The 19,698-nt window shown below is 38.8% G+C and overlaps 3 protein-coding genes across 6 annotated transcripts in view; 1 reads left to right on the plus strand and 2 right to left on the minus strand.

Moving 5' to 3' along the window:
- Window positions 1-10,266, plus strand: part of LOC139773515 (protein Wnt-7b) — a 50,154-nt gene extending 39,888 nt beyond the window's left edge. For 2 of the 4 annotated variants that reach the window (XM_071708014.1, XM_071707996.1), the window contains exons 3-8: window positions 4,892-5,006; window positions 5,085-5,156; window positions 5,299-5,386; window positions 8,439-8,618; window positions 8,772-9,093; window positions 9,264-10,266. In XM_071708014.1, the coding sequence (XP_071564115.1) occupies window positions 4,892-5,006; window positions 5,085-5,156; window positions 5,299-5,386; window positions 8,439-8,618; window positions 8,772-9,093; window positions 9,264-9,415 (929 nt within the window). In that variant the 3' untranslated portion in view covers window positions 9,416-10,266. Of the gene's footprint in view, window positions 1-4,558; window positions 4,649-4,891; window positions 5,007-5,084; window positions 5,157-5,298; window positions 5,387-8,438; window positions 8,619-8,771; window positions 9,094-9,263 lie in introns of those variants that run through there. The other 2 variants (XM_071708022.1, XM_071708003.1) reach the window with 2 other exon arrangements.
- A 2,093-nt stretch (window positions 10,267-12,359) lies between these two features.
- LOC139773547 (regulator of microtubule dynamics protein 1) lies at window positions 12,360-14,383 on the minus strand. Its single transcript, XM_071708058.1, is given in 5 exon segments — window positions 12,360-13,055; window positions 13,229-13,477; window positions 13,606-13,797; window positions 13,878-13,979; window positions 14,081-14,383. Coding segments are annotated over 5 exon segments (963 nt in total). The 5' UTR covers window positions 14,141-14,383; the 3' UTR covers window positions 12,360-12,695.
- A 328-nt stretch (window positions 14,384-14,711) lies between these two features.
- On the minus strand, window positions 14,712-19,479 carry Capr (caprin family member). Its single transcript, XM_071708034.1, has 6 exons — window positions 19,297-19,479; window positions 18,271-18,489; window positions 17,837-18,190; window positions 16,974-17,762; window positions 16,610-16,895; window positions 14,712-16,469 (listed from the first exon to the last, which is right to left on the minus strand). The coding sequence occupies exons 1-6, from the start codon at window positions 19,408-19,410 to the stop codon at window positions 16,246-16,248; spliced, it is 1,986 nt and encodes a 661-aa protein (XP_071564135.1). The 5' UTR covers window positions 19,411-19,479; the 3' UTR covers window positions 14,712-16,245.
- Window positions 19,480-19,698: the final 219 nt, after the last annotated feature.

Here is a 19,698-nt window from a genome sequence, read left to right on the forward strand (position 1 = left end):
GTGGTCGCAAATGCATTACCTCTGATCCGTAAGGATTATATATGCAATCTCTTTTTTTTAGACATATAACTTACATACTGAAAACTGAATTGTTATTTAATTTCATTTATAATTTATTAGTACATCATTAATTACTATTACGTTCTCTTGTTGCATCGACGGTGATCTAAATTCCGACGAAGGCTCAAGCCTTCATCAATCAATCAAAATTTCTACGATCACGCAAGAATTCTTACGGTAACTTAAATTTTGTTCGTCAATGATCGATAAGTTTTTTCCGGGAAAGAAAAAGAAGCTTCCTACTACTCTTATTATGTCCAGATTAACTCCATTCTTAATGCTTCCCCTGAATTTCTATTTTTTCAATAGCTCAATATCATAAGCATAATATAAATAGCTAAGCATGAAGCACGTAGTCTGAACAATACGTAGAAAGAAAAATATAACAAAAGTATAAAAGCATAAAGAGGTATTTAGGATCATCTTTCTTTAACACAAAAGAAAAATGGGAAAGAAAAATGAAAAAGACAGAAAGGTCTTCAAGATCTTCCTCTAAAGCATTGTCAGCATAAAGTTTGTTAAGACTATTTATAATATGCTCACGCATAAAGTAATAATTTCGTTCTGCTCATGCACACAATGATATATTTTCATTCTGCATGCGTGACTAAATGGAAAATATGAAATAGTGATGAAGTAGTGCAGGAGAACGCGAAGATTCGAATGGTTTCTTAAGAACAGGGATTTTAAGAATAGAAAAGTTTCTTGTGGCGAGAATCTTCGATTCTCTCTTCGACTAAAACCAGAATAACTTATTCTTAATTTGCTCGCCAATTCGACGCGCTTTGTCGGTAGTCTACTCCTTTTCTAATAGCATATACCTAACCGAAAAATATAACAACTGAGAACGAAGTTGGAAAAGGAGAAATCGCGCGTTGTGATTCGGCGATAACGTTACTCAGACAAAATGTATCTATCATGACTATCTATAAATGATGTATCTACAATCTTTTCTCTAAATCGCACCCAAGATCGCGAAGATCTTGATTAACGTGTACCCTTAACGATATCTAAAAGCGAGTTGCGCGCAATTTTTATCAAATCACACTTCAAACAACATCTTAAGCAATCAAATAACGTATATCTTTCGATTGAATAATACACGTATATGAAACTACGCTCTCGTAGATCAATGCAATTAAAACGAGGAAAAAAAAACGATGTTTCATTCATTTTGAAAATCAATGATGCTCACCATCGATATAGGTCGCGTGGGCGAGTTCAGCGAATGATCTGTTCTCCCGTGATAAACGCCGCAGGCAAATAAGGATTCCCTGTACACAAATGATCGCGACAAGGGAGACATGGATACGAGAACTTTTAACCTCGGTACGACGAGCGAGAGAAAACACGTTACGTGCGTGTATTATATAAATACATACACACATGCATACGTGCTAGCGGACAAATTTTTTTTTTCGCGGCGAAATAAAGATCTCGTCCGACATAAGAAGGGTACAAGGAGGAAACACCGTCGTGGTGGCCGTACACGTCCGTTCACCAAGGTGGTAACTCTCTTATCGTCCACCCACCGAGAGTTTATAGTATACATCTTGTATACATCTCACACGCGTAAAGAGTTAAAACCAGGAATCCGAGCTGGAATAGTATTTCAATTCGATTGCGGTGTAATAAAACATTTAATAATTGTTTTTCTGTCGGTTTTTTTTTATCGATGAAGATCAAGATGAAATTGAAACCGCTTAAATTATAGTTTCTTTGGTTACACACACAATTATATGGTTCTTCCACAATTATTTTTCCACAATTATTTTTTTGCAACGAGACATGCATCGTCGGGGGAATCTCGTTTCATACATTTTGAAATGAGCGAAAAAATGTGTCTTTCTAGTTGAAAATCAAATCATTTTCTCGTCCCCTTTCATCGCGAGAGATAACGAGTCGGGATATCACCTTGATGATGCGGTAATACCGTACGGATACACGCGAAATACTTTATTGCCTGACACGATATGATCGGGCTCTTTATCTTTAATAAGATCGACTCACATAAAATCGCGGAGAATATAATAACGGAGTGTCGGGCAAAAACGTCGGGCTTCCTGCCATTGGACAATGTAAGCCTTGTGGGTGGATGCGTGACGCATCGCCATTTGAGATCCACTGACATCAATGTGTTCCTCCGTCGTGCAAGAAGTAAGATGCGAAATTTAACCCTTGTCAGGATCATTTCGTGCAAGTTTTAATGCCGGCGGCGTATTAACTCGAGATTCGCGCCTTAATTAAGGTTCCGTTTAAATAGTCCGATTCCACGTCTCACGTAGAATCGCAACGGCCGGCCGCGGCCTGCCTGCCTGTCCACTATTGATGCATGGGACTTAAATATTTTTTAATTGTTTATTAACAAATGATACTCGTCTCGTCAGATCATGAGTTAACCAACGATAGATACCTATATATCGTTTCTCTTATTGTCAGATGGATGTGTAAAATTACATAGTAAAATTAAACAAATATATCTTTAGTTTCAGTAAAACTTGGATAGGATATTCTGCACATATTCTAAGGTGTACCAATTAAAATGAAATAAAAATACAAATAATTTTTTCAATTACTTTATAACGAGATGTAAAATGAGTGCACCGTCGGTTAAAAACTATATGCAAGCTGATACGTATAACGTTTATAGCCTTGCATTAATAATATCTCTGATCGATAAATGACCATCGCTAAGAAATGAATAATACGATAAACGAAGGATCGCGATGAGATCAACTACGCACTCATTATTAAATTTGAGTACGCGTCGCACCATCACCGTAAATAATCGCCCACGTTCGGTGACGCGGTGGCTTATAAATTTCGCGTGGCTATTACGCGAGTCACTTAAAATGCAATGATATAAATTAAAAGATCGCCGGTATAACGATCGATCACGGACCCATTCCTCTTGCGACTTCGCGCTCTTCTCTTCTTTTTTATACCTCCGTCATTTAAATGACTATCACTTTGCGATATCGCCCTTTACTTTCATTTTAATTTACGAAATATATATTACAAAACAATTAAATCCAATCGAAATTTTGGAATGTAAAGTCGGGTGCAAATAACGAACATATTCTTCGGCTTTTTGTACGGAAATCAGCGCGGTCATTTGAACGAGGATCAATTTTAACAAGAACATTATTCCACATCGCAAGAAGATAATCTATTCTCGTTTTACTTGCCGCTCCGCAATATTTTCAGACGTTAATAAGTACACGGATAATATGACACACAAATACACGCATGTACATGGAACTACATCCATATACACATATACATCGCAAATAGAGTGAGGCCTACTCTCGCCATTGCCCGTTCGGCAGTGAACAACGACTCTTTGGTATCGCCATGGCATGAGCCGGGCCCTAATATGGAAGCCGTGCTCATTTGGTGCGTTCACGTTTTACAGCTGAAATGAATTTATGGAAAGGACACCTCTCTTCGTCCATCGGAGCGAGGAGCGGGAAAGAAAGAGCGAGAGAGGAGCTGCCGCGACGCGGCAACGCCAACGAAACGATAAATTTACCCCTTACCAGCTCCTCTGACGCTAAATAGATGCCCGCGCTGCCGTCCTTTGACATAAACGCTCAGCATAAATTCATCAACCTTTTGACCGATGGTGTTCGTTGGTGTCTCCGCGCACAATCAGCTTTCCTCACGACGCGTCCCAGAGCGCCGCGCCGCTCGCGAGGAACACAATGCTTGGATAATGCCTTTGCAAACGGGTACGCGACAATCTCTCACAAATCGCTCAAATTTTTCTTCATTTCCTCGATCTTTTATTTAATGAAACAAGATACAGACCAAGTCCAAAAGCAATGGAACATCCAAAAATCTGAATCTAAAGAAATCGACCAAATGAAATAATATTCACAATAAACTCTTCATCTCTGAGGAAACATGCTCCACCCCGTTATATTCTTAGATATCTAGAGATGATAGAAACTGAATGGTGCAAAAAGTGGTGTCTACAGTATTGTTACCGCGATTTTACGAGAGAAGCGTAAACGCGCTTGTTGTCTTACCATATTCATCGCAATGATAATGCAATAATTTACCTTAATAGCACAATTCAATAAAACAATTGGTTCTCAAAGATTCGAAAAAAAAGTAAGTGTCTATAGCCAATAATGGGCTAATGTATATATATAGAGCTCTTCTTCAACGAGTAAAGATTTTAACTGATTCTACATGAGAGATTATCGCCGGTCCTGGCAAACGCTGACAAACGATTTAAAGCTGGACGAGTTTGATGACGATAGAGTGAAACGCCAACCGGCTCGGACAGATTCGTGACAGAGCGGCGCGTAGGTGTCGACTGTGATAATGGAGTGAAAAATGAGCATCGTGAGGAAACGGACGTACGATAATTCATTCGACACGGTAAACGAGCTGAGAGCATGGCGTAATTAATTGCGTTCGCGCTTTGCGCGCATCGTGCGATGGCGAGCGTCTAGTTGTAGTAAATTTGCGTGATGGAAATACTTGACAAGGCAACGTCCGTTTGAATGTGCCTGCTGTCGTGAAAACTCGAGTTTCGGTATACAGTCGACGTGCAAATTTGAAATGAACCACGGTTCATGTATGAAGCCATCAGGCGTTAAATTATTATATATATATATAATACATATTTTTCAAATTTTATTAAAATAAGGCTATATATATGTATATTAAAAATAAATAAGAAACACAATCAATTTGAATTTTTAAGATTTCTCAAATTTGCTTTGTCTTTTCAACTTCCCTTGCATAAGAATTAAATTCGACCCTCTAATTTATATAATGAGATAAAAAAAATAAGAAAATTTGACTTTTCTATTTGCAGGTAGCAGAGAGGCGGCTTTCACGTACGCGATAAGCTCGGCCGGCGTTACGTACGCGGTGACCGCAGCTTGCAGCCGTGGCAACATCACAGCTTGCGGTTGTGAACCGGCTGTAAGGTAGCTATAAATCCCGCGGCATTTCGCGCACAGCACGCAACGTGTTAATTATTATCGATTAATATCGCGTTTTTGTAGGACGAGGAAGGAATTACCGCCGAACGGTTGGGAGTGGGGCGGCTGCAGCGCCGACGTCACGTACGGGATGAGGTAATTAAGCTGATAGTTAATTAATTTGCACTATCAGTTCTCGTAGCTTCTTACGCCAGCTTGCTCGCGACGGCGCGGACACGTCACAAGTACGGCGAACGCTAAAACACGCATAAATTTTAATATTATAATTTAATGTTAGGTTCGCGCGTAGGTTTCTGGATGCGAGGGAGATCGAAGGTGACGCCCGGAGTCTGATGAACCTTCACAATAATAAAGCCGGAAGAAAGGTAAGCGCATTAATTAATAGTAGCGTTCTTCGTGCATTTTTATCTTCATGATTATTATAAAAAAAAAGATGATAACTTTCTTATGAGAGAAGCCCAGACGCGGGGCTTCACAGGTCATAAAATATGCGCCAGCAGAAAGTCACACTATGTAATGAGCACCATAATTGCCGTGAAGCAATACTAATTACTGTAACTCGTAAGAGAAATCGTTTAACGCGAAGATTAAGCTCGCCGACATTTGACGACGGCACGGCACTTCGCCATTTCTCAATCACCATGCCGTGCGATTATATTACATGAGATTCTACGATTATATAATAGCGTATTGTACAAAAGGTATGCAATATAATTGAAGAGGTCACACTGCCGTTCCCTTAAAATTTAATTTGCTTCGTATGTCTAAATATTTACGCTTGCAAACTGATCGCATAGTACGAAGCTACTGATTTCCTGAAGATACAGTCACTCTTCTGTATTTTTAGCGTGTCTCGGAACAACTTGCCTATTCTTGACATTCTTTTTCTATCACTTTTATTGCAATGATATGCGAAATATTTTTTCTCATTCGTGTTCTCATTCTACATATGATTATGTCGTAACGTGGCTGTGAAAAATTAGTAAACGAGCAATAGCTTAAAGAATTATAATATTATGGAGATAATATATACTAAGAATAGGGATGTCAAGAATGTTGTGCGTGTCAGCCCGTTAATTTTGTAATATTTTGTATTGGAAAGTCGTTATAGAAATTCAACCTGACATGTTAACTAGTGCGAAGACCGTGGGTAACGGATTAGATCGGATAACAGGGTGATAATATCGATAATGAGGCGCGTCCATCGCTCATCAAGTCTATGCAAATCAGACATTATCAATTTTGATTTATCGCCCAATAACCTACGCGGGAAGCCAATTATACCGAAGAAGACAATGTCGTTCTGCGATTCACGTAGACGGTTACACTCGCTTTCCGTATCTAGATGTCTTAATGTTCTGTCTATGGTAATGTCCAATTTTTATTTTGAGAGAGAAAAAGAAAGAGGTGGAGACAGAAGGGAAGGGAAAGAAGAGAAGAGAGAAAGAGAATGGCAAAAAATTACTGCTGCACGTAGAATTAAAATTATTCTCTCCGATCTAATCTACGACCCTTTTTTTATATCATTATGCTCGCGCAGCAAGGTTGATGATCGAAAACGAGGGGAAACGAGTGTGAGAAACAATTGCGTTATGCCCGAAGGTGAGGCGGCGGCGAGGGCGGCGCGCCTTAATTGGGGAAAGTTCGTCCCGAGCTTTCGTCTACCTCGATTGGCCCTTATTACAAGCGGGCAATAAAAACTCGTTGTTGATCTGCGTACGTGTACGTATACGCGCGCGTACGTGTATTCCCGGAGGTAATGATTTATTCTTAACGTTGATCGCCCCGGCGCGCCACATATTTTATGCCTTGAGGATTTTTTTAAACCTCCTCCGTATGTGGCACCGGCCGCGGTGCGCCGGAATAATTCGAAATGTTAAACCAGTTTCATGTGCGTACGGCGTCGTGTCCGCGCCGTCCGCGGCCGGCGCACAATGAAGGGTCCCCATCGGGAATCGAGCGTGCGTAGGATTTTGCAGATGAACATTCGATACGATTACAACCGTTTAAGATCACCCTCGAGTTAATCGAAATGCATCTCCCGCGCCAGTGGCGTGGCGACGCGAAATCCGCGCGCTGCAATTATTTCAAACGAACATCGTAATTGTTAGCAAACGCGAGAACGAGTGGCTTGCAACAATTCGAACAGTCGACACAGTCGTGCAAATCTATGAAGAGTAGTACACAAACGAATTCTCTTATTCTTAACATCGGAGTTAAAAAGATTTAACACTTTAATTTCTAATACTTCTCTACACTTTTATTTTATTCCACTACGTGAAATGAAAATGCTTTGGCTATACCCAAAATGACTGTAACAAATGATCATAACATTTCCATTTTACGCATGGCCAAGTGAAAAATATAAATCAGCGAAACGGTAAAAGAAAGCTAGGACAGTAAAAGAAAGTTAAGAACACGGAAATTAAGAAGAATGAGGAGATTGTGTGTTTAATGGTAGAGTAATAATCTGACAAAACCCAGGTTTGATTCCCAACAGATTAAAGGAAATTTGAATGAAAACATTAATCTAACTATGATTAGAGCAAGCAAATGAGAATTAAAGAATTAATTTAAAAAATTATACATGTATAAAGCGACGTACAGTACCTCCCTATATTATAGGAATAGATATCCAATAATAAAGATCGTTTTAAAAATACTAGGAATATAAAAATGCTAAGACTTAAAACGCTAATTATAAGAACAAAAAGATTTAATTATTTAATTATAATTATTTTAACTTGTATTATGTGTATAACGTGCATTACGCGTACAGTCATAGGTTCTTTTACACTTCTGAATGAATGTGATAAAAAATATTTTGAAAAATATTGCACACAAGGTGGCTAAAGCAATTGAATTATGTACAATATTATGACAGTCGAAGCTCTACGCCATTGATCTCTTCGTAATGGATCCGTGTGTATCGTTTGAAAATGATTCAAGCATCGGGCGACGCATTCATTCTCATCGGGCGCATTGTAAGTTTTTGTTTTCGTTCTCGTTCTCGTTCTCCGACCAAAAAGGCTCCGGTCGCATGTGTAGATTTGAAATTTGCATAGGATACGCGTGTATAATGCAAGGAACAAATCGATGTACGTTTTATTAAGCGCACGGGTGTAAGCTGCAATCTGTTTCGATATGATGTATAAACGCATTTCGATATTCTATACAAGTCTCTGTCATATATTTGGACTTGTGAAATCAATACGAAGAATAGTAGAGATCTTTCTCTGCTGACGAAAATAAATTACTCTTTATGTAATCTGAATAAGGTTTTATTTTTTAATATTGTACTGCATCTCGTTCGAAATTAATTAATTAATATAAAATTGAATATCAACTGTCAGACGATAATGAAGGGAATGTATAAAACCGCGTAATTATATTATTTGTAATGTTTTATCTTTTCAGATAGTTAAGGCTCTTTTGCAAACGGAATGCAAGTGTCACGGTGTATCTGGATCTTGCACTGTGAGAACGTGTTGGCGAACGTTGCCCAGTTTTCGTCAGATCGGCGATGCGCTTATGAAAAAATATTACAGGGCTAGACCCGTTATCGCCATTACACCGCCTCCCCCACCCACAGTTCAGGTAATTTCTTCTATGAGTGTCTATTACGATTATTTAAAATACGATACGCTCATTATATAAATCGGACATTCAATGATCGTTTGGTTTAACAGTGCTCCCGTTGCCATTTTCGAAATTTGAAGCAAATCATTTTACGTGGCTCATAACTTTCAGACACTGGACGCAATGTCGCATTCAATGTTGCCGGAAATGGTGCCCATATTGGGAAACGACGCCAAAACTCAGGGCAAGCCGAACGATTTCGCCAAGCCGCGGCACAATCGACAGCCGCTGTTGAAGAAAACCGGCAAGTCCAGGAGGCCGCATTTGGTCCTGAAAAGGACGAAGGTCACCGGTGGACCGAGTATAAGCCTGAAGAGAATTCCAAAAAGGAGCGAGCTAGTTTTTCTTCAACCCTCCCCCAATTACTGTGAGCCAGATTTGACGCAAGGCAGCCTCGGCACGCAGGGCAGATATTGCAATCGTACTAGCAAAGGTGAGAGAAAGCTTGCCGTATCGGATCTTCGATGTAATGTATTGTTTTTATCTCGATATTTCTTAATTTAATTATCGAATAATGAGACTTGAAAATTAATTCTTCGATAATTCTTCGAGAAGACCGTTTTTTTTCTCGCGCTCACGAGAATATTTGTTTTTTTTTTTAAGGAACCGATGGATGCGATTTAATGTGCTGCGGTCGCGGCTACAACACACATCAATTCACGAGAACCTGGCAGTGCAGATGCAAGTTTCACTGGTGCTGCCGCGTACACTGCGAGACTTGCATGGAGCGTACTGAGGAATACACATGCAAATAATACTGTCGTCGACGTACAACGTGTATATAGATTTGCGAAATAGTACATGTAATTATAAACGGTAGACCTTATCTCCAAGAACGGAAGGAACGACTTGACGCACGTGAAACGTTAACATCATACGTCATTGCGAAAGCAAAACTATACAGGGGTATCATAATTTTCATAATTATATTGTACAATGTTTCTCTCGATAATGTTGAAGTCGATAGGGAATATCTTTGTAATTTCTTCGGGCCCTTTAAAAATTTCGGGTCGTATGTAGAGTTTTATGATATTTAAACATTGTTACATTGGATATATTAAAATGATCAAAGCCTAAAATGTAAAAGCGTAAAAATGGGGCGCGTAAATATCGTCCTATTACGCTAACTTCGAATCCTGAGAGCATCGCACCCTATTTCACCTCGCTATTACTTTCTATTCTGCATTTAGGGACGGGATTAAGTTCAATACGTATTTATGAAACTTTTAGTCAATTCAATGTCTAAATATCGTTTCATCAGGTAATATAAGATAATTTAAAAAAAAAGTAATATCGAGTTTTGTAATAATTATAGATGCATTTCAGGTAACTGTAAGAAACGTTATCCAATCAAGTACCTAACAATTAATGTCGATATTATCCGAAATGTATTTGAACCTTTTATACGTAATATCGATACCGTCTAGAACGTATTCAAATCTTTCGAAAACGTACTGATATTGTCCCATCAAGTATATAATATCAGCGTCTCAGCTCGATACCCACATATATATGCACCTTTCTCCGACAATATAAATTATTTATCATTAGAAGTAAGTAGTGTAATGCGGAAACTATCGTATAACAAATAAAATTCTGTAACATTTACGAGTCTTTTTATTTCGATATGCTTGTAACATTTGTTTCTCGCTACTTACTCAATCGTAATCGGCATTCTTTGCTTTTAAATAATAAAATACTTTCTATCTTTCATATAGAATAATAAATCTTTTCAAATCTGACAAAAAATGAGGAACTTTTGTAGTATACTGACACAACGTGAATAGTATTTTAGTTCGTCCTTGATCAAAGCAATTTTTTTATAGTGTAATTAGTCAGAATTATTTTCATAATCTTGTCCAAAAAATTGTAGATTTATTAAAAATAAAACCAACAGTTTTATTTTATCATTTCCGATTTCAAATTGTTCAAATCATTAATTAAGCATATTGTAACTAAAAAAAAATATGTTTTACTTGTCTCTTTATTTATTCTTTATATAATAAAGAGATTTGCAGTACGTTTCAAAGGATTTGTGTTTTTTGTAATTATTATTTAATTATATGTACCTAAAAATGTGACTCAAACAAGTGATCTAACTATAAATGCAGATCAATCAAGAACGCATCGATAATTGCAATAAGCTCTGTTCTATGAGCTCTGTGCGTGTGTATTTTTGCACGCACAACGAATCAATATTACATATCATTTATTTGCTTCAACAATGACATAATAAAAAAAATAAAACGTTTCCCAAAAAATAAATTTGAATGTTTAAGTCATTAAAATTGTTTAATATTATTTTTAAATGTAATTTTAGTGTAACAATTGATTGTAGAGGAACAAAAGTATCTATAGCTATATATCAGCCGCTCTTCGTTCAGTGCATTAAATTCTCACCATTCTTTTGCAAACAATTAAAAAATGGCAACTTTTTGAGTAGTGTCGTTGCTGTAGCAAATAAGCGATACATTCCAATCTATCTATTTCAAGGACCTGCTAAATGTATCTCACTGTATTCATAAAAATCTATTAACCTCGTCGTAAATTAATACAATAGAGAAATCTACTCACCGATACGATGCCCTGTCAATGCACCTGCCTATGAACCTGACGCCTCCCAGAAGTCCCAGGCCTCGTCCTCGTCTCAAGTCTCGTCGCTGCACACTCACGAAACTGTATTCATACAAAATCCATTAGTCTCGTCGTAAGTTAATACAATAGAGAAATTTACTCACCGATACGATGCCCTGTCAACGCACCTGCCAATGAACCTGACGCCTCCCAGAAGTCCCAGGCCTCGTCCTCGTCTCAAGTCCCGTCGCCGCACACTCGCGAAACGCGCAACATTCGCGGAAACGCGACCGAGAGCGAACCAATTGTCACTATACGACGATCGCGACATATTATCCGGCACTCCCGCGAGACGAAACAATCCGCGACGTATCACGGCGTTCTTCCATCGTTCAAAATCCGGCTACGCGCCCGAGATGAGACATTCGATCGACGCCAACTTCATACCGACGCCGCGCGACGGGTATACAACGCGAGTCGAATCAGAAGCCAAATGAACCAAATTGAATCGAGCGGACCGTCCGAAAATGTACTCGAGACACGCTTACGCGACGTAACTCGAGAACTAAATGCCGCGAGATGCAGACGCGATTAAACGGTCGACGCATCACTGCGCTCCGCTCGGTTACTTAAATCGCACGATCTCGCGTACTTCGTCACGTAAATCGCGCGACCCGATGACTTCGCGCTTGCGACTTGCGACACGGCGAACGGCGAAGGATGATGGCCGAAGCGCCGAAGGTGGCTGAAGTCTGAAGTATAGGGCGCGTTCAAACAGCTCGCGGCTGAATGTGATTGGTTGGCGCCACAGAACCAATCATATTCGATCGCGCCGTAAAATAAAATCTTAGCATATTTATGAGATACACATGCATAGCAATTTCTTTAACTGATAAATAATTGATTGTAGAATTAATATAATTGATGTGATCATTGTTTCATAACATTTATTAACTTTTCATAAATTTTTATAAAATGTATTATTGTGGTCCCCGCGTAAAAATCATAAATATGTAAAAATGTTCAATTGATCATTGAGATAAAATATGTAACACCATCTTTATGACACACACGTGCACAGCAATTTATTTAATTGATTGTAATAAATATAATATAATCGTGATATAATCGTTGGCCCATCACATTTATTAACTTTTCATATATTTGTATACATATACAATATACATATATCATATGTGGTCCCTGCGTAAAAAATACTTTAAACATATATGTACATATGAATGTACATATGAATATATACATATGAATATATACTACATATGAATATAGTACATATGGATAAATATGTCAATTATATTATTAGTCATGGTAGCATTTTAACATTTTAGTATCGCAATATTATGCTAAAATTATTTCTTAAATAACAAAAATGTTGAAACAACCAAATAATTTTATCTCACATAAGAGAATGCAGTTTAAAGATATTTATCTGCATCGCCTTTACATACTATTTAATATTTTTTGTGCTTCCTGCCTTGCCTTCTGATCTTCGTCATCCCTCGCCGGAAATTCAGCTGCTTTTTTCAAATACTTTTTCGCATCTTCCTTACGATTCAATTTCAAATATGTCTTCCCTAACATTAGTAAATTGCGACTGTAAAAATTTGGATCAGCTTTCTCGGCTTTCTCGTAATACATCAACGCTTCTTCAAAGGACGAAGTTGGTGGTTCCCCAAATATGAAGGATGCTAATTTTCGTTGATACCATGTCTGTTAGAGAGAGAGATTTGAAACCTCATAGCACCAGCATCCGAGCTGGTAAAACAGCATTGCATCATCAGGTTTTAATTCCAACGCTCTCTACAATATAAATTATAACAATAACAATGATTTGAGATCATGTAGTAATCATTGCCGTAATAATTTGTGAGATCATTTTCATACACATTTTTACATTATTTATAAAATATAATATATCATTATTTTAATTGCGAATTAAAATCCATAATCAGATTATTTGTCAAATATCTTACCAGGATATGTTTCTTAATATTGTACGATTCTTTTATTTGTGCTTTTGTACCTTCCAGGAGACTCTTATAATGAAGAAACGCAGACATCCATTTGTGTACTGCATAATGATCTTCTTGAATGTCAAGAGCCGTACGTAACACATCGTATCCTTCATAAGTTAACTTTCGTGCTTCAATGTCACTAGCCATTTCAAACATTTTATAAATAGCTCTACTTAAACGCCACAAGATTTCAACATCCTTATTATCCTACAAAAGATATGTTAGAGTTATGTGTAACTGTACCTACAGCTTATACATTACAATTGTATATATATATATAAGTGAATATATAGATATATGTTACATGTATATATATTTTAGATAATTTGATTTACCTTATATCTTGACAAAAGATCGTATAAACTTCTATAATCTCCCCGATCAAAAAGCGTATCTGCTTTAGTAAGAAGTTCCTCTGTTGTAACTTGGGCTTTGTCCTCATCGTTGTTTTTCACAATCCCTATTCCCATTACAGTAATTGGCGACATTATTGTTATCTTCCTGATAATTTGCATACTATCTTCCGTCTGGAAAAAATTATCTTGACTTATTGATACTTAAATAATACAGCTATCGCTACCATATTTTGACAATTGTGTCCCCATACCTTACGTGCTGGATAAGTATTTTTATATTCAACTGCTCTTTGAAGAATTCTACTGGAGTTTGTAATACGATATAATCTTCGCAGCAGCATCTTGTACTTTAGCTATTGATATCGAATTGCAGAACTATTATTTTAGAGAAAGTACAGTTGTACGATGAATTGTGTCAACACACTGAAACTGATTGCGAGTTTAACCTACGAACCGTTGTAGCCGTTACACCAAAACTATACTTTAATCGCGGTAGATTACAATTCTCCAACATTTTTCAAACATTTGTGCTGATCCATGTTAACGTTACGCATGCAAATTTTTATATGCACTCATATATTATGTATATACTGTCTGCATTTCGTGCACACGTCAACCAAAGTGTACATATACACACACACACGATACGAATAGTTGTGTGTATAACCTGGTGTAACCAGCCGCCAGCCGTGTACATATACGTGTGTATCAGTTAATGTACTGTAACATAAATCGGTGCAATCGAGGCGGATGACCCAATAAGTGCAAGATAGACATTTAACATGCATACACACACACATATACATCTTCTCTGCATATCATATTAATTGAGCGTAGCGCGTGTAACGTAGACATGATTATTCTACATCAAACGCATATCTTTGGAAAAATAATATTAATCTATACGCTATCAGCACCGTTAATAGTAAACGTAATAGTAATAGTAAACGTTGAGTAAATGTAACATTTCAGCTAGCAAATATAGTAATAATAATTATATAAAGACGTATTAATGAGTATCAGCTAAATTTTATTAGATGTAAAAATAAAATGGTCATAATTTTGGGAATAAATAAGCCGATTAGTGTGGCTGAATTAGATCTTTATTTGGAAGATACACAGGTATTCATAGGATAGTTTAACGTAATCGAGATAGGGGAGGTTGGGGGTGGATAGTGATTAAACACAAATGTACAAACGAAATACAATAAACAGTACTTTTCAGTGTGGTGCGTGGCTTATTGGCGGCGCAGTATAAGAAACATATCATCTTTTTTTCTCTCTCTCTCTCTCTCTCTCTCTCTCCTTCTCTTTCTCCCCCTGGATCTAGTTAATAATTGTACAATAAACTCGACTTATATGCTAAAGCCTCGCACACTAATCGCTTTTTCCGTTTTAAAAATAATCATATGTTTCTTCCCTTTTCATAATACAAAAAAAATCAGGTAATGCATTACATCGTAAACGAAGACATTGCACCGCAATCTCTTTCGCTTAGCCGTGGCTATGTGGGCGCGATCATGAAGAATTTTGGAATCATCCAGAAAAAATAGGAGAAGGAGCGATAGCAATTTGAAGCGCACATGTTCACGACATATTCTTCATATGAAAAAAAAAATGCCTTTTGTAGATTTTTATATATCGTGAATCACTTACAGCTCGCAAATTACTGTTTTCTCAATCAATGTTGATTCACATTTACGTCTCAAATTCAGACAAAAATATCCTTAGCAGTTTAGAAGGCATGGCTCATATCCTCTTTTTTCTGGAATCTTAAAAAATTCCTTTTTAAATGATGCGCAAGACAAAGAGATGGTCGTGCAGATCGCCTATTATATACTTATAATCACCTTAACGTTATTTTTAAATACGTTCTTGTGTAGTCTTTACATGAAATGTTTGTATGAGTTCTCATTTTTTTGTATTTTTTTATAATAAAATTATTTTTCTAATCTTTGTTAATCAGCTGTTGTTGCCCTGTGAAACCTGCCTTCTGTCATAATACAATAATACTTGCACGGTAGGTTCACACTTCTTAATTTAGTGATTTTTCTTCATATATCACAATGTTACCTCTGCATCTTTTTTTATTAACTTTAATTTTCTCCTCATAATTACAAACACCAAATTCAAATGCAAAGTTTCATTTGTTCAATGTCATATTTAAGAAATATCCTAAGCCGCAAGTCCTCGCAAATGCCAACGCAAGATTTTTCGAATTTTCTTTCATGCCACACATGACTTTGTATGACACACATCAGATGCAAGATTATATTTTGCATGTACTAATAAACTTTATCTTCTCAAAGATACCTAATACATCTGTGAATACGCGATAGGTAAAAAAAAACAATGCAGTTAAATCTGCATTTAAAAAACTAACATTTTACTTAATCCACATAGTCAATCTCTTTAATATCAAAGTTATTATTGTGTATAATATTTTTAAGCATGCAATACTGCACGGTACCTACTCTTTGAAGTTCCATCTCATATTGCAAATGCATTGTTTCGACTTAAGCTTTTTCATAAATAGACAGTTGAATTGTAATCGCCGAGCATCATTACAGTGTGTTTTACTGTGCATTTACGCTAGCTATAGCGTTCCTTCTTTCTCCTTTATTGCGTGTGGGGCTTGCCACGTGGTGCATATCCACCACGATTGCTTCCCCTTTGTCCTCTAAATTGTCCGCGACCAACGCGATCGTTGCGTGTACCTCTTGATCCTCCGCCACTGCCTCGCTTGAAGCCGGTATTATATCCGTTATTCCCTTCGTTATTACCCCAAGCACGCTGCTGATATCCGTTTTGATAGTTACTACTATCATTGCGATAGTACGTGCCTGGAAGAAAAATTAATGATATATCTTTTAGCCTTCGGAATTAAAGGATTTATTAACAAATATTGAAAGAAAATATTTTATGGAAAAGTTTTAAAAGCCAACTTGATCACTTTGTATTAAAATAGTGATTTTTTTGTTACCTTGTCCTGCGCGTCCATTTTGCTGATAATTTCCCCTGCCTCTGCTATTATAGCTATTAGCGGTCCCTCTTCTGCCTCCCCTTCCTCTGTATCCACCACGTTGGTCAGACACCCAAGGTTGCTGGGATGTTTGTTGCGACGCTTGCTGGCAATCTTGAACAGGTTGTTGCTGTTGATCGGGCTGATTCCAATCATTGGTCTCGGTCATCTGACACCAATCGATAGATTCATTTTGCTGTTCCAAAGATGAATCAGAAATTTCGTTTTGACCATTTTCAACCTTTTCCTGGAAAGAAAAAAGAATCCATGAGTTACCGAAAGTACACGATATAAATCATTTATTAATGTTGGGCCAAAATATTACCTCCGTTTGAGTTTCTTGCTGATGCGTTTGCTCATTGAAGTTTTGCATTTGACCTTGCTGCGGTATTTGTGCAGCATTCTGTTGCTGCTGGGGCTGTTGAGGCTGAAAACTAGTCGGGTGTTGCGGGCTATACTGCATATTCGGCTGCTGATGAGAAGGCGGCATCGGAATAGGCGGCGGTGGATTAGGATTCGCGAAACCAGGAATGTGCGATATATCCTGCGGCGGTTGATATATGACCTGCTGAGGTACACCCACAGGCGCATTTGTAAAGTTCTGATTTGTGAAGGTTTGCGAGGGAATGGGCGCATTGACTGTGGGAGGAATGTGTGATACGATAGGTGCTTGCGACTCCTGCGGATCAAGTTCAGATTCCTGCAAGAAAAAGAAGTTGGGCGTGCCTATGACGTCATTGATACGAGGTGTCGGTGGAGGCTGCTGTTGAGATTGCTGAGCTTGCTGCTGTTGTTGTTGTTGCTGCTGCTGCTGTGGCTGCTGCTGTGGCTGCTGCGGTTGTGGAACGAAGCTAGTGGCGTTCGTGTAATAAGGAGCGTCGACTGGCGCGGCTGGATGAGGCGGCATGGGTTGCGGGACAACCGGTATGGGCCCCGAGACTGGAGCGGCACCGGAAACAACGGGAAGCGTAGTAACTTGGACTGGAAAATTTGGAATAGGTATCATCGATTCCGGTGGAATGTGCCTGTCATTGCCGTTGCTGTACTCCTCGTTGACCGGTTCCTGTGCCGCTTGCGCACTAGTAATCTTTGTCTCCACCACAGTTTCGGTAATCTGTACAAATATAAACCGATTATACATCAGATTACACATGAGATTATAGAGATTCCAATATCCTGATTAAATACCTCTTCTATCGGTGCTGCCTCCGAACATTCGTGAACTTGATCGAAATAGCCGCATTGATTGATCTTTGCGATTATCTCCTTCAATTTATTATAAGTAGTGCCGAAAACCTCACGTTGCTTCCCATCCACAATCGCAACATAATGCTCCGCTACTTTTTGTGCTTGTTGAACAAATGTCAGATCACCCTCCTCACGCTGATGTTTTATCATCATCTCATTGTACAAACTGTCTAGGTACTTGAATTCCTCCTCCGACAGTTGTATAGCCCCATTCTTTCCATTAAAGAAGTCGTCTCTAACAGACTCGGTGTTTATGCTTGCCAAGACATGCTGAGCAAGCAGCACATCCTTCACCTACGAACAATACCATATTTTCTCAAACTCACGCCTATAATATATATCCAATAACATGTAATTTTATTTATAAATTATACTTTTGCAATGTCTTGTTGCGTTCGCTCAAGAGCCTCTCTCCGTGCCAATTTCTTCTGCTGTTTAACCGCATCGTTGGAAATTGTGACGATTTGTTTATACAAGTCCCGCGTATTGTCCAACGTTTGGAGCACCTCGTCATATTTCGCCACCGCTATTTTCTGGTCGGAATTCAATTCCCTTCCATTCTTCTGCAAATCTCTATACGACTCGAGCTTGCCCTAAATTAAAGAGATATATATGTGGAGGATCCGTTTGATTTCTTTTAAAGTAATCGAAACTAATTATCCCATATACACAACATTATATTAAAAATCATGAAAGAAACAATATATTTATATTGTCGAAGTGGAGCACGGTTATAAATCAGTAACGCAATATATGAAAATTAAAGTTTGGACATAGGTACATCAAAGTAGCTGGAACGTTCGACGCTTCATGGAACATTCTCGTTTCTAAGATAAAAGAAATACTCGGACACACACGCACGTACGCACACATGGCAAAATCGCGCGACAAAGCAGCGTCGACGTATGTACGTTAGCCGCGATCAAAGTGGGAACCGGGAAATGCCGAACGCCGATCGCGGGGGCTCCGCGTCGAGCAGGATGATTCCGACGCGAGTACAATGGTCGGTGGACGTCGGCGTCGGACACGTGGCGGCGTCGCGTCCCGCCAAGGGCGTTGAGAAGCGCGTGGCGTCGTGGCCACGAATAAAAGGTCTCGTGCACGCACGACCGTACACCGCCATGATACGAGGTTGGCGACAAGTCGGCGCGTCCGGAGCCCCGAAAAATGCGATCGTTTTAGGCCGCGCGTTGTCGCGAATCGCGAATCAGACGCTCGATTCGACGGTTAGGTGAACGAAACGATCGCGATGCGCGTCGCACGTATTCGCGAAAAATCAAGGCGCGAGCACATGGCATCGAGGGGGGATCATGGCGGACCGCGTTGAGGAAAGCCACGGCGACTGACAGATCGACTTTTGTCTGCAATTATGGCCCGAACGGCCGCGACGTTGCGTTTACCTTGCGCTTCTCGAGATTCCGTATCTTGTGCTCGATTACGACGATCACTTGGCGTAACGGTTCCACGGTCTCCGTAGAGGCCTGTTTTTCTAGTTTGGGGTTGGCAGAAGGCATCCTTCACGGGCAACAAACACGAACTGGGAAACCGGAATGGAAACCGAGATGAACCAAGTCGCAAGTTGGGCGAGAAGCGGGAGGGGAGAGGGTAAGTGGAACGGCAGAATGGCGGGCCGGACGTTTCCGAATATTGAGGATTTACATGAGCGGCGACATATATTAAAGGTCTATCCAGATGTATAGCCCTATTTGAAGTGAGATGCTCTCCCTTTTTCTCTCTCTTTACTTTATCTCGTTTTTCCCCAAAAAGTTGCTTCCCATTTGCACTCAAGTGATCTGGAGTCA

This window comes from Temnothorax nylanderi, unplaced genomic scaffold, assembly GCF_030848795.1.
Source record: "Temnothorax nylanderi isolate EJ_2023f unplaced genomic scaffold, tnyl_v1.0 TNYL_tig0004_pilon, whole genome shotgun sequence".
Lineage (NCBI taxonomy): Eukaryota > Metazoa > Arthropoda > Insecta > Hymenoptera > Formicidae > Temnothorax > Temnothorax nylanderi.